General features: G+C 35.9%; 1 protein-coding gene across 4 annotated transcripts in view; it reads left to right on the top strand.

The window, feature by feature from the left end:
* Positions 1-22,955, top strand: part of ATP9B (ATPase phospholipid transporting 9B (putative)) — a 157,268-nt gene that overhangs the window by 9,410 nt on the left and 124,903 nt on the right. For 3 of the 4 annotated variants that reach the window (XM_074542469.1, XM_074542464.1, XM_074542488.1), the window contains exons 2-4: positions 6,849-7,044; positions 15,887-16,037; positions 19,457-19,570. In XM_074542469.1, coding sequence (XP_074398570.1) covers positions 6,849-7,044; positions 15,887-16,037; positions 19,457-19,570 — 461 coding nt within the window. The remainder of the gene's footprint in view (positions 1-6,848; positions 7,045-15,886; positions 16,038-19,456; positions 19,571-22,955) is intronic. The other variant, XM_074542478.1, reaches the window with a different exon arrangement.

Raw genomic sequence — 22,955 nt, 5'->3', positions numbered from 1 at the left:
TCCTGTGGCAGCCACTCAGCCAAACCACCAGCTCTCAGCAGGATGTAACATGGTCACAGCATTGGGTGGCAGCAGCTCAGCTAGTGTTTCTCAGCTTTTTTGCTCAAGACTTTCTGCTGCAGCCTCTCTTCCATGATACTCTGCATCCCACAGCCATCTCCTGGTTCCAATTCATGCATACACTCATGACCATGCATTCCTTTTTCCTCCCTCACTAGGTTTGAGAAATACTGCTTTAAAGCATCAGCTTTGTTTTCCTTCTTGTGGATGATCATCTATAGCAAAACTGATAGGTGATGAGGAACAAATATTTATGCAGGATCTGACACAGTGCTTATATTCCTGCCTGGGTCTTTTGATCGAGCAGATAAAACAACCCTCTTCATAAATACTGCTTCTGCATTTGTTGAGTGAGTAAAACCAGAAGAGCATGCAGTCACAATTGCCCTGTGTCTTGCACCTTCCTGCTGCACCCTTGGATATTGCTCCTTTAGAGTAATGGGAAGCTGGCAGAAAATATAGAAATAATTATGGACCTGAATAGGTAACCAAAGTAGATTTAAATAACTTAAAATGTCTTTCATTACCCGTTATGGTACCTATGAAACTCTGCATCTGCATCTCCTCTGGCAAACAGCCCTTAAAGTGGAATGACGTCAGTACATGTGACTTGAGGCATCATTTTCACAGTAGATATTTATATCAAAATTTCACTTAAAAGTATTTATTGTACATGACTTTGTTTATCTGTTCAATGAGATTCCTAATAGTAGTCAGATTTTGTGGAAAGTTGTTTAATATTAATGTTCCTTTTTTCTTAGGAAACCGTATTTTGTCAAGATAGTTTTCTTCATACCTGATTTAGTAGCAGTCGTGCTGAGAGTTTTGATGTCTCCACTCTGGCTTCTTTATTCATGTTGCTTTCAGTGCTTCCCTGTTTTAATACAAGTTTCTAGGATTATACTTAATTGATTTGTCACTCAAGGAAAATCAGCACTTCAAGCAATTAAGTGCAGCAAAATACTAGGTAACAAAGACACAAAGATTTTTGTTCTCATCCTAGTTATGAAAAATCCATTATTCATTATCTTACTGTTTTTAAATACTGAAGTACAATTTTCCAACACAATAGCAAAATTGCTTTTGAAACAGAATAAATTGCTTGCCAGTTCGCAGGCTGTATTTTGAAGTCAGGCTTACCAAACACGATGATGCTTATGCTCATTATCTTCACTACTTGGTGAAGCTCCATATTTGAAAGTGCAAATGTGGATACCAATTGTAGGAAAAAAAAACAACCCTTGCCTTGTCTTTAATATAATGGTAAACAAATATTAAAGAAATTATGATTAGAAGATCAATGTATTCCGCAAATATTACCACATTAACAAAATAGATTTTAACATTAGGCATATCTATGAATTTTTCTCCATCAAATCTCTCCCATGATTCTCTTGCATTAATGTGTTTCTTCATGAAAGATTTTACTCTGTTTACTGTGTTACTGTTGTTTATAAGAGATACTATTTTCCAAATCAGACACTTGTTAACTTTGTAGGAAGTAAAAGGGATGTGTTACTTTGTGATATCTTGTACTCTCAATTTCAGCTGTCAGACTGTGGTCACACTGGGTGGTGTTAAAATACATCATTAATTAGTTGTCCGAGAGCAATACACAATGCTACATAAAGCTCTCTGTTAAAACCATGATAATGTAATTTACAAATTTAATTAGAAAAGATTGTAAAAGCATTGGACAGGAGTATGTTTAAACACAGGCCTGTCTTATTGGAAGTCTAAGAATAAAGTAATGTCTTGTGGTTTTACTACGCAGTGGTTTTATTACAAAGTGTTGATCTAGTCTGAGAGAAATCAATGTAATTTGGTATAATATGGATCTTAACCTGTAATAACTGCTGTGTTTTGTGAAGAGATTATTTTGTATAATGTTTTTTCTTAATGTCCATTAATAATAATAATAAGAGAAAATATATTTCTAGATTGTCATACTAAACTAAATAACAGATAAAGATTTTTGCAAACATCATTGTGAAGACTAAGTTTTCTCATGTTTGTTTTAAACTTTTTTTTTTTAAGTGCATGCTTTTAACAATAATTTGGAAAGCATTTTCCATGCTGTATTCTCACATAACTTTCTGGAAACTCCTAACTTTTAATATTAGCACAGTTTATTTTATTGTGAAACTTTGGTTATGTTTTCTGCAGTGTGGCAGTGCTTTTACACCATTTTAAACATTGATGAATATTTCTTGTCATAAAGCCTAATGTACTAAAGGCTCCAATACTCTTGCAATGACTTGCAATGGTGTATAGGAGATGTTTGTTTATTATTACTCCTAGTTATGCAATATTTTCTAATGTGGTCTGAACACATCCCTTAATGGTGTTCCATGCCAAGTGATTCCAAGGCAGTGCAGAAATCTGGGCATCACCTGCCAAAGAAAAGAGGGAGTGTCTAACTAAAAACTTGTTACACAGTAGCAGGTTTAGGGCTTTTTATTCCCTTTCCCTATTAGAGTTTACTTCTTAACTGTATTGATACCAATTTATTGTATAGCCAGTGTAAAGTATGTGGTGTACCTTTCCAATAGAAATCTAATATTCAGTCTCTTGCTTCCCTCCCTCCCTTTCCTGGCATCCAAAAAAGTTAGGAACTGCTTTAATATATATTCTTGTATACAATAAGGCTCAACATAGAAAATCTAAGAGGAATAGAAATGGTTTCAGGTTTTTGTATTAAATATATAGTGAGTTGAAAAAATGTAAGCCTTCTAATGCTTACCCCTTGTGTTTGTAATCTTGCTTTTTAAAAAAAAAAATACTGTATTTGACTGAATACTGTTCAGGGTGTTGCTCTGCCAGCAGAACTCCCTCCTGCTTAAGCATGGCCACCTACAGCTGCTTGCTCAGGGTCACGTCCAGACAGGTTTTAAATGTCTCAAAGGGTGGAGATGCCACAATCTTCCTGGACAGCTCATGCCTATGCTCAGTCATCCTCAAGTTAAAAGTGTTTCCTGATGTTGAGGTGGCACCTTCTGTGTTTCAGTTTGAGCCCATTACCTCTAGTCCTGTGACTGGGCACCACTGAAGACAGCCTGGCTCATTCGTCTTTGCAACCTCCCTTCAGGTTCATAGACATTAATAAGATCCTGCTTGTACCTTGTCTTCTCCAGGCTGAGAAGTCCCACCTATCTCATTCTTTCCTTGTAGGAGAGATACTTCAGTCCCTTCATCATCCTCATGGCCCTTCATTGGACTCTATTCAGCATGGCCATGTCTCTCTTGCACTGGACACACTGCTCCAGGTGTGGCCTCCCCAGTGCTGAGGGAGGGGAAGAATCTCCTCCCTTGATGTGCTGGCAGCACTTTGCCTGATGCAGCCCAGTACCTGTCTTTGCAGCGAGGGCACGGCGCTGCCGTCCGCCAGGATCCCCAAATTCTTTGCTGCCAGGCTCCTTCCCTGGAGTGGCCCCCAACATGTAGTGATGAGTGAGGTTGTTCAGGTGAAGAACTTAGTAATTCTTCTTGCTGAGCTTCCTGAGGTTCTAATCAATCTGTTTCTCCAGCCACTCAAATTTGCACTGGACAGTGGCATGTTCATCTGGCCTGTTGTCATTCCTTCCAGTTTTGTGTCATCTGCAAACTTGCTGAGGAAATATTTTTCCCCATCTTCCACATCATCAATGAAGATGTTAAACAAGACTAAGCCAGTATGGATCTCTGGGGTACACTGACCTAGTATACTGACGTCCAACTAGGCTTTGTGCCACTGACCACCCTCTGAACCTGGCCATTACAACAGAATTCAGTTCATCTCACTGTTTGCTCATCCAGCTACTGCAGCAGCGGCTTGCCTACAAGAGTTTTATAGGAGACAGTGTCTAAGACCTTACTGAAGTCCAAGCAGACACTATCCACTGCTCTTCCCTCATCTACCAGGTCGGCTTTTCAATCTTAGTAGTTTATCAGGTTGGTCAAGTAGGACATCCCTTTGGTGAAGCCATGCTTGACTACTTCTCATAATTTTCTTGTCCTTTTTTGGAAAAGATTTCTAAAGATGAACCACTCTTCCAGGGACTGTGATGAGACTGAAAGCTAAGGGCAGGTTCCCTGGGTCCTCCTTCTTGGAAAGGAGGAAAGCCATTTGATTTCCTCAAATCTTTATTCACTTACCCAATTGCCATGATTTATCCAAGATTATTGGAAGTGACTTTGCAATGACATCTGACAGGTTCCTCAGCACTTGTGGATGCATCCTATCAGGGCCCAAAAGCTTTTTTATATTTTTACATGCAAATATATATATAATAGAATATTACCAATATATAATACATATTTTATTACCTATTATAATTACTTTATTATATATGCAATATTACACTATATGAAAGATATATATATATATATATATATATAAATAAGTATTTGGTTTGCTTAAGTGTTTCCTCACTCATCTTCCTTGCTTTAGGCTTTTTTCCTGTTCTCTGAGACCTGGGACTCCTGAAAGTCAGTGTTGCTAATCAAGACTGAAGCAAAGGCATCCAGCACCTCAGCCTTTTCCATGTCCTGTGTAACTATATCACCTGTGTTATTCAATGAGACCCCATTTTCCCTTGTCTTCCTTATCTCGCCTATGTACTTAAAACTTCTTGTCTCTGACTTCCCTGGCTGGATTCAATTACATTTGGCTGTAGCTGTCCTAGCTTTATCCTTGGAAGCTTGGACAATGTTTTTGTATTTCCCCAGGTTACCTGTCTTTTTTCTACCCTCTGTGCACTTCTGTTTTGTGCCCGAGTTTGAACAGCTCCTTGTTTGTCCAGTCAGAGCCATCCCATTGGATGGGAATCTCTTGAATTTGGAGTAGGTGATCCTTGAGTACTAGCCAGCTTTTTTGGGTCCCTCTTCTCCCCAAGACCTTATTCCATGGGACTCTTTCAAGCACTTCTTGAAGTGGCTGAATCCATTCTGAATTCCAGGGTTATGAGCTGCTTGCTACCTTCCCCCCTGCTCTCAGGGCCTTGAACTTCACCATCTTATGGTTACTGCAGTCAAGGCTGTGTTGACCTTCCCATCCCCAGTGAGTTCCTCCTTGCTTGGTGAGTATGAGGTTTAGCAGAGCATCTTGTGTCATGGGCTTCCTCCAGAGTAATTAGAGGAGGAAGCTGTTATCAAAGTGCTGCAGGTCCCTCCAGGATTGCCTATGTCCTTTTGTGTTGCTCCTCCAGCAGATACCAGGGTGGCAAAGGTTCACCAGGAAGACCAGGGCTTGAGAATGTGAAACTGCTCTTCTCTGTCTGTAAAGAGAAGACAGAGAAGAGCAGCTGCATCTTTCTGCGTGCATTTCCTGTTCAGGTGGTCTCTAGAAGACACCTACTAAAATGTTGTCTTTACCTGTTCTGTCTTTGTTCTTAATCCAGAAGCTCTCAGTTGCCTCCTCATCCATCCCTAGGGTAGAGCACCATGCGCTCCATCTGCTCAGTCACATACAGGGAATGAATTTCTAGTTTTGTTAATTACTATTTTTAAATGGTTTGGGATTAGCTTGCTGGGGAGAAAATGAGACAGTCCCAGGATTCACCTTGTAAGAGATGACTTTAAATACAGTTTCATAAAAATTAAACTTCCTAATTCTGAGTAACAGTACATCTTCTTTCAATCATCCTCCCTAAGGTATAAAAGTATGAAAGGAGTAAGTTAGTCAGTTTACATGCACTTAGAGGAATTTTCTTACTGAATATTCCAGTGTTTTGCCTTAGCTTAAAAAGCATTCCACATGTGTAAAATTGAGATAATGGATAATAGTTTCTGGGAAGGAGAGGACCATTGTTAGTCCAATGTTTACATGGGTCTGATGCCTTAAGTTTTACCTGCCATATGTTCCAGATTCTGTGCTGCATTAGTATATAACTCTGAATTTCATATAAAGTGTTAGCAAGTTCTCTTCACAGTTTAGTTAGACAAAAGAATCCTTTTCCAGCCCAAGAAGCAAGGATGCCACTGCAGCTGAAGGCCCAAAAAGTGTAAACAACAGCGAATTGAGGAGCGTGGGAGGATGGGACTTCATTACCTGAAGCTGTAACTGGGCAATTAACCCCAGTATGTAAGTGGGCCAAAACTTCTAAAAGTGTGGGAACATGTGACCTGTCATCAATGTTGGGTGTAGCCTTGGCTAGGCTCTTGTACTGCCCAAGGTGTACCCTTTGAAGGCCTTTTTAATAAATACCTCCTTTATTCATTTAACACTGCCTAGCCTCTGTTCTAGGTAGCCTTTCAAGGCATCAGGTCCTACAGGCAAATCTTCTTGGCTCACTGAATGTTTTTGTGTAGAATTGTAAGAATTAAACTATAATGTTTTCATAATTAAAACCAAGATACTGATGAGTGGTGTAGAAAGTGAGGCTCAAAGGCCTGCGCACACAAGAAAATACGTCAGGAAAGCAGGTTGAAAAAGCACAGTGGAAATATAAAGTCTGTACTTTGGTCAAAACTCAGTCACTTGTGCCTGCTTTAAGCTTTGCAAAGTAACTTCTACCTAACAAAATCTTACAAAGAATCCTTTGAAAAGTAGGAAGTTGCAATTTTGTATGCACATATTATATAAAAATTAAGAATTTCCCTAGAATTATTTATACTATGATTGACAATGATTGCAGGCTTTCTGCTGTATTACAAAATTTTTACTAAAATCTTAATAATGTGTTAACAAAAATGCAGGAGATACTTAGATGAAAATATCTCCGTAATGAAATTCCATAAGGCAAAAAATTAACTTGGTTAGTTTAGGAAATTCTCAGTAAGAAAAAGTGATGTACTCACTCTTTATGTAGTGCTTTTATCTCATTTTGCCAGGTACCAAGCGGAAGATGAGTCCTCTCATTTGGATGAAATGCCACTTATGATGTCAGAAGAAGGCTTTGAAAATGATGAGAGTGATTACCATACTTTACCAAGAGCCAGAATTTCTCAGAGAAGAAGAGGCTTAGAATGGTTTATCTGTGGCGGCTGGAAGTTCCTTTGCACTAGGTTTGTCATACACTACCTCTTCTAATTAAAGTTTAAAAAAAATTAAATAAATGCTAACTTTGTATTGTGTGATATGTGCAGAGTACAGAACACAGAATAATTTGCTTGTCGTGGATATTTTATTTATTTGCCTGCATTTTTCTTACTATGACACTGCCAGCTGTTAAAAGCAATTCTGAAGGGCTGATGCTGTTTGTTGTGCTTCTGTCTGCCTTGCTGCCTTGCAAGAGGGATCATGAGCTAAATTTGTATTAATCTGAGATCCATAATTTAGCATGTAATCCTGGTTCTCACTTCACTCAAAGCTACATTAGGGTAGAGGGGTTAAATTTTTTACTTTTGCAGATATTAGTGCATTAAGTTTACAATATATATAAATTTATTGATGTTACTGTAAGGAAAAAGCAAATTCATCAACTAATGATTAGTCAACCCTTCAACTTAATTGGTTAAAATATAAATTTAACTGATGGTCTTGGAGTGAGTTACAACTGGAATTAGCTCTTGTGATTTGGTTCTTTCTTAAAAACTTTCTGTGCCAAACTCTACTGTATGCAAATACCTTGGAATATTAATTTTCCAACGAATTTTTAACAAAACTTCTAAGTAGTGAAACTGCTGTTAGGATTATTAAGGATCTTCCTTTTTCTGTAATTTGGAGTGATAAAATCTGACAATGAGTAAAGTGAAGTGAGTGAAGCATTTTTAGTGAATTTAAAATGCAAATCTGCTTTCTTTGGCAGATGTTTTTAAAACAGATTTAGATAGAAGTCTTCACAGCTGATTTTCATGGTGCATTAAGAGGTCTGTTGTTTTACCTAAGAAAAGTTGTGTTTGTACACCTTCAGTTTTTAAAAATAATTGTTAGAAAGCTTTAAAAAACATGATCTGTGTTGATTCCTGTTTTATATAATGATTTAACAAAACCTCATGGTTTATTAATTTTATTATAGATGTTAAGTGTTTGGAAGGTAGAAGGAATGAAGGTAGAAAAGTTTACAGAAGTAGTGTTTGTATATTTTAATGGGTTTTGGAAGCAGTGTTTCTGGTACAGGCCTACATTTTAGCTGTTAAAAAACATTTATAAGTATTTAAAGAAGTTGTTAATCTTTTGGACATGTCTTAAAGTTTAGATACCTTTCAAACAATATACTTTTATGTGAGTTCAGTTCTGTAAGTATTAGTGATTATTAGTTACTGTGGTTATATTGCTGTAAGTTTGATGAAGACAGGTGAATCAGTAAAGACTGCACCCTGGCATGGAATTTACAGTGTTTGGATAGAGACAGGCAATTGCAAGGTGAGTTTATATTGGAATTAATTAAAAATTGTAAGAGAATGTCACAAGAAATGATCATTAGTGCTGAAGATTGCAAAATGTCATGTTCCTGCTTGCTTTTTAAAATTGAGAGGTACATCTTAGCTTTCAAGCCTAGAAACATTCAAACCTGTTCTTTAAATTACTTGAGTCATATTTATGATGGATTTTTGATAAGAAAAAGAGAAAGGAAATTGCACTATGGATTCTTTTTTCTGGTTTGTTTTTTTGGTTTCTTTGGGTTTTTTTTTGGTTTTTTTTCCTGTGCTCTATACATACTTTGCTGCTAATATAGGTGTGTGAAAAGGAAAGTCTTCACTAAGAAAGAAGCTTTAGGGGAGTATGACTTCTGCTTTGCTGATTTCCTCAACTAAATTTGGACACAGTAAAGAGTCCATTTGGTCTTGCATTTATACTTGCAGGCGCACACTAGTGTTCTCTAAAATAGAACATCATAGCAGATAATTTTCCTTTTTCATGGAAAAAATAATGAAAAAATGAGCATCAGATTCTAGCAGAAGATTGAAATTTCAGTTGGATATTAGGAGACAGAGGATAGTCCCATAGGAAAGCTGCAGATGCCTGCTTAGATGAAGTAGGGAAAAAGATGTGGAAGGGAGGTGAATCCTGTGGTATCTTATCTACTGGTCCAGTTAGGATGGACAGAAACCTCCTCTTGGGTGAGAATTTCTGAGTGTGTAAATACCTGTCATTATAGCAGGGAGATTTCATCTGGGCAGAGAGCATTGTTGAGGCTTTGTAATTGACAAAAATCAGGGATGTGCAGTTGGTGTAAGTTACTCTTTCTAATGGTTTCTCATTATAATAGCACTTTGCAAATTTTTACTGGGGCCCACAAAATAGTTGAGTTTTTGAAATGCCAATTTGCAGTTCATAAAATTACCTAGAATCATACAAAAAATCATGCAGGAAACTTGGAGGCTACTGTGTTGTCACACGTGCAGTATTTACATACTCTGTGTAGTAGAATTAGTTACAGTGTTTTTATGTGGTCTGAAGTGTTGGTTTGAGATACAATTGTGTGTCGATGCCTTCACTCTTGAAATGGAGAAGATCATGTTAGAAAACAATTTTTGTGTGTGTTAGTGTATTCATGTTAAAGGAAGAAATGAAACTTTTTTCCAGAAGACAAACAGGGTTCTTTTAAGTGTAATGTATGATTAAAGCAGTCTGACACCTGTTTGGTTAAACAGAACTTAAATTTTCACCCTATTTTTATGGAAATCAGTACTTCATACCTGCATCTGGGTGAAGGTGAAATCTCTGCTTCAACATCTAGAATTTCTTTTTATGCTTTAAATGAAATTGTAAATTTTTCAAAGCTGTGTCAGAAAGATGAACACAATAAAAGACTAGGCATTATTCTGGAGCCAAGCTCAGGGGGCCCCTGATTTCTTTTGGATTCTCAGCGAGTCTTGTGTTTGTGTCCAAAATCACTTTACATGTTGCAAACAAACAAAAACCCCCATACTCAGTAGGGGTTTTGGTCTGTCTTGCATTGTGAGGATTAATCTCATTTTTGTGAGAGGAAGTTTTCCATCTCTTACTTTGCAGCTTTAGAATTTTATGTTCTATAGATTTCTGTTGCTATATCACAAACTGTTACTCTTTTAGTCTAAAAAGTTCCACCTGCTTTGCAGAAGCAAATATGGAAGGTTTGACAAAGTTCTGTGTACTTGAAAAAATTTTTTATACAGCTTTTAACTTCAGTTTAGACAATGGACTTGTTGGTCAGATCTGAATGGTGTGAACTTTATTTGCAAATTGTCAGCTCTTTAAGGAGTTTTTCCATTTGCAAGAAAAACATCATAATTAAATAAAATGTTGTCTTTGATTTTGAACAAACTGAAGAATTAATTCAACCGATATAACTTTTAACTTCAGAAACTGCTTATTTCTTGCTTTCATAGCACAGTTAAAAGAAAAACTTTGTGATATAGCAGCTGTTTTGTGGTTGTAATCATTTCCCCTTTAACTTACAAATTCTCTTCAAGCTTGTGAAATTATAATGCACATAGATCAATACTCTGGAGTTCTTTGGGCTGGATTGATTTCTTTCTCATGAGATTTACATTCCACTTGTTATCAAAAAACACTTTGTCCCTATGAAAATGGTGCCATTGAATGGCATTTCCATATGAAGTGAAGGGGATATCAAATGCTCGGATTAATTTGGGCTCTAAGATGGCCTGTACGCTTTCAATTAATCTGCAACGCATTTGTTATGCAGAAGCATGGGAAAATGCTGATCTTTTGAGAATGACATGACCACTGTGTTGCTTTTGGCCTGATTACTGAAGCTACCTGTTGAGTACAATAATTACAGTATGTTTTCTTTGCAGAACTAGTTTCTGCTACTTAAAACCTAATAAGGAAAAGCTGACCCTTGCAGACAATGTAGAGCTTTTATATTATCTTTCCATTCTGATGAAAATGCTGTTTTGTGAAAGATACTGGCAGTTAAGCTTGTAGGATAAAAGTAATGAAAAGAGAGAGAGAAAAAAAGCCTTTATTATTAGAGCTGCAGAGTCAGTTGAGACTTTTACTTTAGCTTTTGACTTGTAGAGGTACGCTCTATTTATGAAAAAGATAAGGGTTCTTATTCAACAATTACTTCAGGTTTTGGTTTGTTGGTAGTGAGTTTTTTTGGTTGGTGGGTTTTTGTTGCTATTTTTAGTTTTAACATGGTATTGGTTATTAAATGAAGACAGTGGTTATTGTTCCTCCACATTAAAATAATACATTAGAAAGCAGGTTAGTAAAATTCTATTTTGTAGATATGCCTTGAAGTTCTTTTATAAATTTGGTTATTTTTCATACATATAGTCTGTTATGTTGATACAGACAACACAGCTTGCAACTAGCTTGAGGAAAAGACTTTCTGTGCATATGTTGAATTTTCTAGGCAAGGCCATTTGAAATATGGATTTAAATCTGTAAATAAAGTTGCACTTTATATTTTTTTATTGCTGAATCCCTAGCATTATATGTGGTTTTACGTAAGAGTTCAGAAAATCTGAAGTGTGTGTCGATCATGCTGCATGTTATGTTATGTTTCTAGGCTATTTGAAGCTCCGGGAATGCTACTCTCATTTATCATACAAATTTACTGGGTACAGAAAGCCCTTGAAAGGGCCTGTACCCTTGCTCAAAAAAATGTTCTGTATTGGAGAATGTTAATTCAAGAACATATTAGAAATGTGCTGAATGGTGATAATCTGAGTTACAAAAATTTGGGGTAGACTTCATAGGTGTTAAATTTTTTAGGATTAGGATTTCTGAGGCCAGCATGTCCACCTTGTATTCTTTCTGTGATAAAGCAGTAATTGCTGCTGAGACTGTAAATAGCAGAATCTAACTTATTTCTATGGTAGTAAAGCTCATCTGAACCATGACAATATTGATTTAGGCATAACCTGTAATATTTGCATCGTCTGTGACTTCTCACATCTGAAAACTTGACTGTTGGCTCTGTGTCAGTCAAATCTTTTATCAAAAGTTTTGCAGTTGTTTCCCAGTCAGATGTGACTCTTGTGTTTGTACTTTTTGGCATTTGCTAAACTGTTGGTCATGATGGTGTCTGTTGGTCCGTAACAAAATAAGTAGTTTCAAGGAGGGGAGACTCTGTGGCAAGGAAGGCAGCGTAATTATGTTGTTTTAGGTGAATGTTTAATTTTAGCAGTAGAGAAGTCCTTAGTGTCTGAGGAAATGATTCTACAAAAGAGACTGTGCCTAATCAAATATTCCATCTGTTTGCAGTTCAAATTCAAAAACTGATTGAACAATGCTGGATTTCAAAGATTGTCAGGGAATTTCTGTCCACAGGACTAGGCAGATCTGTGATGCTAGCTCACTTTCTTCAGGAAAAAGTTGCTTTCCTTGAAACTTTTTTCCTATAGATCTGTCCTTACACTTCTCGCTATATAACTAACCTGTGTCTTCTGTCTCCACATCCCTGCCCTGGAAAATAACAAGTTTAAAGCTTTAATGCCATGAGCAGTTTTATCAAGTTGACACTGAGTGAAAGCATTCTGCCTTCTGCTGCAAACATATCACCTGCATTGTTTCAACTATTTTTACAGTTTTTTAGATTTTTAAAGATTGGGGATGGATATAACTGAAAATAATCCTCTTTTATTCTGCATTAGTTTACAGCTGGATTGATTTGCAGGCCTAGATTTCCCATGCAGTTACATGAATATTTGTGCCAGCACAAGAGAAGGAGCAAGAATCCACACCTTTTTTTTGGGGGGGAGGGAGGTACTGGACATTTTGGCAGCAGTAGGATCTGTTCACAGCCATTAAGCTGATTGTGGAATCATGAAAAGGAAAGACTGCTATTTATTTTGCTTTAAGGACAAGTTTAAGTAATTATATTTCTCATTTGTATGTTACTAAATAACAGGGCTAGATTTTGAAAGTTGAATTAACACTGTTACAATTTTTGTGATAGAATAATTCTTTGTCACTATTTTAAAGTGACTGGGAGAAGCTGATGAAAGGACATTTAATTTTTGTAGCAAAAATAAAATGCATGTTTATGTCTATCCCATAGTGGGAGTTTTGGGGAGAAAATCTTAAGAATCCAGGAGAAAATCTTAAGAGTCCAGCATTTAAAATTGAAGTATTTTAAAGGTCAGCTTGTGAGTATTGATGTAGTGGTATTTACATAGCAAAGTTATTGTTGCTATGAATAACTTTGCTATTGGCATATCCTTTAATTTTCCTTAAAAAGAATCAAAAACTTCGAATTGCATTCTTTGGCACAATTAATTTGTAATAAGCATGGGATTCTGTAGACTACACACAAGAACACTTTAAAAGGCATTGTGGCAACATAAGCTAACTGTCAGCTGTCTTCCCCTGCAGTATTTGTGTGTTTCATGATTCTGTAATTTTGAATAAATACTCTAGGAAGGGACCTTAGGAGGTTTCCAGCTGATTCCTTGCCTGTACAGAATGAATTTCATCTACCACTGATGTTTGATCTAGCCACATCTTAGAGATCTGCAGAAATTCCATCCTCCTTAAGTGTGTCCTCCACCCCTCTTGTTAAAAGAGTTTACTCAATATCTGTCCATGTTGTGCCCACTCTGCTTATTGATTTGCTAACAGTTGAGGCTCTGTCATTAGTAAATGGTGGTGCACCTAGAGAATAATGGTCCCTTTCCTCTTTGCAGCAGGTTCTTACATACTTGAAACTGTATTAGGTCCACACTCAGCCTTCTGTGAACAGCTCTGTTTCGTTGGTGTGTCTAATAGTCAGCTGTCCCTGCTTTCTAGACCTGTAATTGTTTTCTTGCTCTTGTGTGTGGTCTCTGTTTTCCCAGTAGGCCTGTTGAAATTTGGTATTCAGAATGGTCCTGTAAGCCAACTGAGATCCTGCTAGCACAACTGAGAGAAAGGAATACATTCGTTACTTGCTACAAACATTCTTGTCCACACTGAACAGATTTGCACATGTATAACATTGTCATGCAGTAACTGAGCTACCACCTGGTTTTGGAGCATTTCCTGGTTCTGTGTTTGTGTAGTTGGCTATTTCTCTGTAAATTGTGTTGCACTTGTACCTGTTCAACTGCACTCTGTTCTTCCAGATAGTTTTTTAGTTTTTTTAATCTGTCAAGACAGCCTTGAACTCTGATCTGCTCTTTGCATCTACCCCTCTCTCTTCTAGTTTTTTTGTGGTCTGAGAAATGAAATATTCAACAGTCAATTACCCAGTAAGTTCTAAATAAAGCTTTAGAGATCTTCACTGAAATTACTTTGGTTTTATGTAAGCTACTCTGCAATTATGATTTTTCCAACTGCATCAGTTCCAAGAATATGTTCCTTTACTTTTCTTATGCTAAATCTCTTGGGAGTTAAATTTTATTAGAGACATAGAGTCATAGAATGATATCAGTTGAAAGGAACCTTTAAAGATCATCTAATCCAGTCTCCCTGGCATGGGCATGGGCATCTCCCACTGGATGAGGGTGCTCAAGGCCCCAGGAGTCCATGCACTCAAGCAGTAGTGCAATTGCTTCTTAGAGTGAAATTAGTTCAACTTTAGAGATTGTTCTTGACATGTCATTGTTGGTTGTGACTTCTGTTTTCTTACAGGTGTGTACAAATACAAACGAGTAAGTTGACTATAAGAATGAATCCAGTAAACAGTGCTGAGGTGATTGGATTTTAAATTTCTCTTTTGTTCTCAGCCAAATTCTTCCTGTTGGTGTGAATAAAATTTGTAAGAATTTCCTAACATTTGTTTTCTTTTTGCTGCATCAAAAATATTGCCAGTATGTTCAGAAACCTCACTAGAAATTGTTTCTCATGTCAACATCACTAGCTGATGTAGCCGAAATGTGCTGTTATCAGCTCAGTCAACTGCAGTAGGTGAAGAGCACAGAAGGCCTGTCTGCTCAGTATTCCTGATTCACTTGCCTAAAACAGACTCTCAGCATGACTGAGGCACCTCCTCACTGTATTAACAAGTAAATACAGATAAATTCTCCTTTAATGTATGAGATTGTACATCAAGAATATGCGATGTACAGCAAACCCGCTTTTCTTTGCAAATGGTGTCTGGATAGTCTTTCTGCCTCTGTAGATAGTACTAGCAAGTACTTAAGCTTATTGCATTATGTGAGTTGAGTCACTTCCATGTTTGTTCCTTGTTTTACGACTGTTAGTAAATATTCTGTTGAGCCTCAGAGGCATCATTCCATTTGCCAGCTTCTGTTCCTCCTTCCCACCATTCCTGTATCCTTGTCCAAAATGCAATTGTTTAAATGTCGCTGTGAGCATTTCTCTATCTCACTGCTCATGGTTTAAACTTCTTTAGTCTATTTGTAAACTGGTTAGGCAAGGATGCTGTTCCTTTCTTCTGTGAACTGAAGTTCCTCCATTGCAGATCATTGTGCAATCTGCATTTATGTAGTGCGCTTGTTTTGAATGGTTTTCTGGTTTTGTTTGTTGGGTTTGGTTAGGATTTTTTTGTTTGTATTTTTTTTTAAATATTTGATAGTATGGCATTAGCAGTGGTATGGAGGAAACTGAAGATTTGCAAATTATGTGGTAATTGTATCCAAAGCTGCTGAAATCTTTTGAATTGTATGAAACAGAAGCCTTATTTCCTGTTCAGTCATTAGCATAATCTGAATGTTGGTAATCCAAGATAAAGAGTTTCGCCAAAGGACTAAAAGGCATGATGCAGAATCTTATTAACTAGAATTTTTTGAACCTGTATCAGGGTATTGTGTAGTGAAACTTCTCATTAGTGTATTGGGATTTTCTGCAAAGAATGTGTGTTTATATATGTGTATGTCTGGGTGAGTTCAGTACTCTGAAATGCCCTAAATATTAGAAGCTAACATCATGCTTGCTTATATAGATGTGGCAAACATTTTTTTATCCTGTTTTTCTTAGGTATGTGCCTTCAGGAGCTCCAGGTTTAGAAATTGAGATCTTGTATAGTACATTTTTAGTTTTAAAATAAACAATTGTCTTTCTTTTCAGTTGTTCTGATTGGCTCATAAACATTTGTCGAAGAAAGAAAGACCTGAAGGCTCGCACAGTGTGGCTTGGGTGTCCTGAAAAGTGTGAAGAAAAATACCCCAAAAATGCTATAAAAAATCAAAAGTACAACATCTTTACCTTTATACCTGGGGTAAGGCCACTAAACATTTTCTGATGTTGTACTGACTCTATGTTCTGTAGTGTTTTTTGACTATTCCACAAAAAGATAATTTTATTTGCCCAAGTTCTTCTTTTTCTTTCTGTATTTATCTCAATGATTTCAATGAAAGTTAACATTTGAGAGCAAGGTTGCATTTTTGTTAAATTGTTTGGTTTTTGAAGGGATATGTACTTAATTACAGTTTCAGTGGTTGGAATTCAGTGAAGCTTTTGAAATTTGAGATGAGTTTCTTTGCACTTCTATTCAGCATTAGAAATTTGTAATCCTTTTTAAAAAAGAAACAGTTCTGCATGCAAAGGATTGACTTCAATTGAGAAGTAAATGGCTGAAAATTTCAATTTATTCCCATGGATCTTTTCTCATACTCCTTGCCATTGAAAGTATAATAAATAATGAATTCCAAAATGGACAGGTCTTAAAGGACAAAAACAACTAACATCTTCTATTTGTATTGCAAATAGGGCTAATTTAATACTTTTCAGAGTTGCATGTGTTATTGCAGTCTTTCTGTGGGTATTTTTGACCTTGAGTGCAGTTCTTCAGCAAATACTTTTGTTGTGGAATGAAAATTTGTTTTGTCACTTTTTTCCTACAAAGCCATATTGTGCTTTAATATCAGTTTTTGGCTTGTACTATATACCATGTATATGAAGATAAAAGAGACATTACAATTTTGTCTAGTTTTTAAAAAAGTGTTGTTATAATGAAATGTAGCAACAGAGAAACAATTTTTGAAACTTAAGCAGTTACATCTAAAAATGTTTTCTAGTGTGATATGATAAATTTTAGTATTACACTTTTAGTCATATTTTTACAAATACCATCCAAGAGTCCTGTGTCCCATAGCAAAAATTGATGTGTCCCATAGCAAAAATTGTGTTTGAACACATTGAATTCTTTGTCTTAAATTTTTTATTTAAGTGATCATGCTGATTTGTAAGAGTATTGATTCTATTCTTCTGGCCTCTTTAGTCCAAAGACTGGCAGGTGTTTGGTAATGCATTTCCTTATTAAAAGAACAACAAAAAAAATAATGGCCTTGTAATTAAGACTGATCTCCTGTCAGGAAAATAAAATGTCACTTATCACTTGTGGATAAAATATTCTCATAATTATTGGACAAAGTAAATGTTTTCTTCCATAGTTTAAATTATTAAATACACTGAAATTGGTTAAGCCACATATGCTTTCCTAAAGGTCACAAAATTCATTAAGCATATAGTAAGCCATTGATTATTGCAACTCGAAATCTGCAGTGTGGATTACAAGTTGTGAACCAGATTCACATTCCTTATAGACGTAGTTTGCAATTCCTTATTATGAGAGAGAATGTTTCTTCTTTTCTTTTAAAAATCTTCGTTTTACCCAATAGGTCAAGTCAGATTTTTAATTTGGTGCTAGTGTTTGAAAACAATAGTTACTTCAAAATGAAGTGAGATCCTAAATGTAAGACCCAATAGTTGGTGAAACTGAAATGTTTTCAAATTTTAATTTTAGATATAAAGTAAGAATTTTCATTTATTAAAGTATTGTGTAACTATCTTTTTTTATGCTGCTTTACTGGAAGTAAATTGTAGGGAACATCGCTGTGTTGGTTCCAAATCCATAAATATAACAAAACAATAAATATTGACTCCAGTGGTCGTCTCTGGTTGAAATTTTCATCATGTGAAATTTTGTGTTCTTTTCTATGGTTTTTTAAACATTGAGGCTGGCAATGGGTAATATTCAATGATTTCATACCTAAATACAAACTTAAAATAATGCTTAGATTAACAGAATTTTACTTGCTGGCTAAAAGAGCTGTGACATTTCCAAAATATCACCTAATTTCTGAACATGACATAAAATACATGCTTCTTCTCCCTTTATACCAGTCTGTTCAATTTCTGTTTACAGTTTCACATACATCGTTATGCAGCTGCTTAGGAATTTTGCATGAGTTTCCATAAAACATATCTTCTGTGATGGCTGGTTTTTGAAGATACCTCTCCTGAACTTCAAGGCAGTAGTTTCATTAATTTTATGTAGTTGGAGGCTTTTCAATTTGCTTAACTGGACTGAAGTGCTTAGCTTTGTATTGAATGAACTGTCAGTGGTCTGCCAGGATTCAAAAGATTTGTAGGAAGCTGTTTTTTAACTTCCACCTTCTCCTACAAGATCTGCGCCTCCTGAAGTACTGTCAGGACTTTTCTTTGAGTGTATCAAGTTTTTGTAAATAGTTAAACACACTAGCAGAAATGAGTATATGAACTTCATCAGGATCAATATAAGGCACAGGTTCAGCCTGAAATACTTTCATTTTGGAAGAAGGCTCTGACCTTTCTGACAACTTTTGATTTCAATTTTTTATCTTTACAATTTTATTGGTAAGTCTGAAATAGCATTCCATGCTCTGAAAAAAATTGTTATGTTTGGAGGCTGTTAAGGTAGTCTCTAGCTGAACTGGCAGCTGTGAGGTACCAGTACTGCATTGTCCCTGCCAGAATGACACTTTGAACTTTCCTGAATATTTTTTCCTAGCACCAAGGGTTTTACATAATTAAGTGCTAATGTTGGACTGGTAAGAGGAATAAATACGAGTCAAATAACTTTAATTTTTATGCAGAAGTCATTGTAATATTAACTGAATTTTAAGATTAGAAGATGGAGACATCTCTGAATGTGGCTTTTTGATCTGTTTTGAAAGTTCTGTCTTTTAGATAATTGGTTGTTTGTTTTCTTAAGTGTTCCAAGCTCACTAGCTGCTTCTCTTAATGCTGCTGGAGGTGCCATATTACCCTGGCTTACGGAGGAAATATGTGAAGACTTTGAAAATTCTATAAAATGAGTAATGTTCTTAGCATTGTAATTACAACCAAAGCAATCTTGAGAATGTGTGCTTGCTGAAGTGGTGCTTTTAATTTACCAAAGGAATCTCTGCATCTGACATTGCTTTGGAGTATGAGAACAATGTGTTCTGTGATAAGTCTACTGTGGCTTCACTTAAAAGTTGGATAATTAGCTCTGAGTTTAAACCAAATCTTTGATTTAATAGTAAATATATCTTAATACCTATATTTAAATCTTTCCACAGCGATCTTGATACATAGTCCGGTTTTCAAAATACCTCAAATTTATTAAATTGGTTTTTTAGAGTGAAAAGAGGCAATACTATCAATGGATTTTTATCAACAGAAATAGCAGTATAAAAATAGCAGTGTAATATTAAATTAATGTAGTAGTGTGTGATGATATGTAATATATTGTGCTATATAAGTATGGTAATAATGCCATCTATAACGGTATGACATTCAATGCTTTTATGCCTCCTATCATGAAAAAGTATACTTTATGTATATTATGAATGGAAATTTTAAGACATTTATCTACTTTCTTTTTCATTTTAGGTTTTATATGAACAGTTCAAGTTTTTCTTGAATCTCTATTTTCTCATCGTGTCCTGCTCACAGTTTGTACCAGCACTGAAAATAGGCTACCTGTACACGTACTGGGCTCCTCTGGTAAACAGAAAAATATTATTAACTAGAAATTTGGGGGTTTAATGTCAGTGAAAGGTTCATGTCTATGTACATTGCATAAACCTGCAGCTGGTAAACTGCAGTGGTCAAAGAATATAACAGAAGTAAAATGCTTATTTGAAAGCTGTTGTTTGACAGCCTTCCCTTCCATTTGCCTGCTATGCCTCTGCCCCACAGGTGAGGTCATTTTTATTAACCAGCTAGTGTCAGTGTGTAATGCTCCATTCTGCCTGCTGACTTGAGAGTTTAACACAACCAGCCAGCAAAAAAATCTCCAGCTACTAAAGAAACTTACAGGGTAACATAGGTGATTTGTATTTTAAATATCTTTCCATTTATTGTAATTTGGTGACTATTCTGTGTTTTCAGACAAGGTCAGAATTGTAAGCATAATTTTTTTGCATTCCTTCTGTATCAGTTTTGATCACAACCTTTTCTCACAAAAATTGAGATCAAATATTTTAAGCCATGGGTAAATCAGGAGGAAATTGTGCCTTGAAAATAAGTTATTACTTAAACATACTTCTCCTAATTGATCATCCTGCCAGTTGCACTGGCTTTCTTTTGATATGTCTTTTATTATTGAGGTCTCTGCAGTATTTTCTTGGGAAACTGTTCAAACCACTTGCTTCTGACTCAGATTTCCTATGGTTTGCAAACTGAATTCTCTTCAGAGGAGGCCCTTTTGGTAGTCTGCCAGCTGTATTGCCATGATTTGGAATTATTTTCTTATTTGTAATCAGATGATTACCTTTTCTTTCATCTTTTTCCCAGTCCCTTCACGCTAGGTTTAAAGGCAGGAAGAGCTAATGCCTAATGTTTTAAACTTTTTTTTTTAATTGGTATTTTTCAGTAGCATTTATTCTCAGTAGTATTCAAGGGGAACTGTGACATGCTGACTGCTTGAGTAAAGGTCGTTCTTAATGAGTCAATAGAGTAAATATTCTGGATTGATTTCATTGTTTTAATTGTTGTAACATGTGTCCTTCTAACTATGGATAAATGGAGAGACCATCCTGGATGTTCTTCCCACCTCTCTTCCCAGAATTTTGCTTTTTCTGCAATAAAAAAACACTTTTAAGACAGAAAGCTTGTTCAAAAGTGGGATTTTAAATGGATATTTACAAATCTTTGTCACTGACACAGTAAGAAAAGACAGAAGTCAGCCTTGTCTGGAAGTTGCTCTGTTCACCATGCTGTGCTGTCTGCAGCACTATACATTAGTGGGATAGTAAGGAAAAAAACCCCGTAAACCCTTAGCATCTCAGCTTATTTCTATCCTGCTCAAAGAAGGGAGAAAATACTGTATTTTGTGAACACCAGTGCCCTGTTCTGTATAAATGTTTGTCTTAGTCAAAGGTATTTTGAATGATGCATCCCAGTTTTCACATATAGCTTGAAAATACTAGTACCTAGTATGGTTTTTTTTGCTGAACTCACTTGTTTCTACTTTAATAACTTTTCTGCCAATAATCAACCTCCAGTTAAAGGCAACAATTGAATGTTGAACAAAGCTAAGCATCTATGAGGAAAATAGAAAACATTTAATTCTGATCCACTGGTCTTCTTTTGCTGCTTAACAGATAAGTTTAGGTTTTTTTGAAGGGCGGGTAACTACTGATAAATCTTCAGTAATAATCAGAGAAATAGCTATGACTTGTATTTTCTCTTAAAATTTTAAAGGAAATTGTTTGCCCTGATACATAAATCCAAATGACTGGAAGCTGATTATTGCTAGAACTGTTTTGGGGGATTTTTGATGGTGTGTGTGGATTTTGTGGATTGCTTTGTTTAGGATTTTTTTTTGCTTTTCGTTTACTTCAACAGATTTTTACAACACAGATACAGTTATATCAAGCCCCAAAGTTCTTAAAACAAGACTATTTTGGTAATTTGTTTTCAACTGCTTTAGGGAATGGACTTCTCATTTCCACTCCAGCATACAAAAGGTTTTAAAGCATACAGGTTTGATTGTAGGCAGTACATGAAAGATACTTACCTGCTTACAGTTAAAGAAAGATGACAGGTTCCCTTGTTAAACTGGCTTCACAATTTCAGCTCTCCTTTGAAGGAATATCGGCTCCCTTTGAGCAAATGAGTAGAAAGACAAGTGTCTTTCTTAAATTGCTCCTCATAGTCATGGTCAGCTGTACTCAGCTGCTCAGCAAGAGGCTGCTAAAAGAAATTCTTGCAAGTAGCACCTTGCATTCTTTGTCTTGAGTGCTGTCTAGTACCAATGTGTGTGCAAATGAGAAATATGTTTCAAAGTGCTTCAGGAGTGCCCTTTTTTATGCAGCTGAAATATTTTGTTCTATGTAGTTCCACTATAATTGTAGCCAATGTAAACTTGAACAAATAAGTAGTGCTTAACTATAAGGTCACAGCTGGATAAGCCTTGGCACTTGGGTCTGGAACTGCAAAACATTGATAAAATCTGTAGTCAACACTTTTAGGAAAACTCTACACCTTCACTCCTTTCATATTTCTGGGATATTGGGGGAAGTTTGGCAAACTGTGGACTTGTGCAAGAGAAGTCTAATGGCATAAATTTTCTTCTATAAAGTAGTGGTGGCTGTCTGAAGCTAGATAGATAATGTAGAATCTTATTTGTTGCTGGATTTGAATTTTGTGTCCATCTTATTCATAATAATGAAAGGTCCTTTTACTGGTAAACATTTTCTTTCTCTTTCATTGATGGTGAAAAACTCAAGTGCTGGGTCTAAGCCAGAAGATCTGATATGAGGAGGTTTAGATAGGTAGAGAGAAAATGTATGTGCTTATCCCTGAATTGTTGTGTTTTTTAGCTTACCACCCTTTCTAGCCAGAGATCATCACAGCTGAGTGAAGCACCTCTGTGCACTTCCAGTAGAAGCTGCAGCAGCATTGTCTGTGAAAGGAGCAGCCAAAGCATTTAGACACTTAGTTTTTCAGAACAAATCCCCTTTTCCTTTGTCCACATTTGTGATGTGTTGCTAAATAGCAACATTGAAATGTAAAATTATAGACCTGGCCATCCATTTATCTTTTTCTGTGTATTAGGAAAAAGGCAATTTTTCAGCATTAGAATTGGAGGCTTTTTAAATGTTTTTGGTAAAGCCTCAAAGTTTGTGGATGATAAGGAAATAAACTTATTGAAACCAAAAAGGCTGTCTTTAAGTAATCCAAAGCATCTTCCTTTTTTTGTATTTCAAAATGCTGTTTAAATTATGTGTATTTGGACAGATAGTTACTCTAATTATATTTGTACAATGTGCAAGTATGATTTTGTTTTTCCTGGACTAAACCAAGATACTATTTTAACTTATTGAATAAAAGACTCAAATCCAAATTTAAAAAAAAAAAAGTAAATGTTCTAAACACATGTTCT

Source organism: Zonotrichia albicollis, chromosome 1, assembly GCF_047830755.1.
Source record: "Zonotrichia albicollis isolate bZonAlb1 chromosome 1, bZonAlb1.hap1, whole genome shotgun sequence".
In the NCBI taxonomy this organism is placed as follows: domain Eukaryota; kingdom Metazoa; phylum Chordata; class Aves; order Passeriformes; family Passerellidae; genus Zonotrichia; species Zonotrichia albicollis.
The sequence above is the reverse complement of the archived record's forward strand: the minus strand, read 5'-3'. Positions and strand labels throughout refer to the sequence as shown.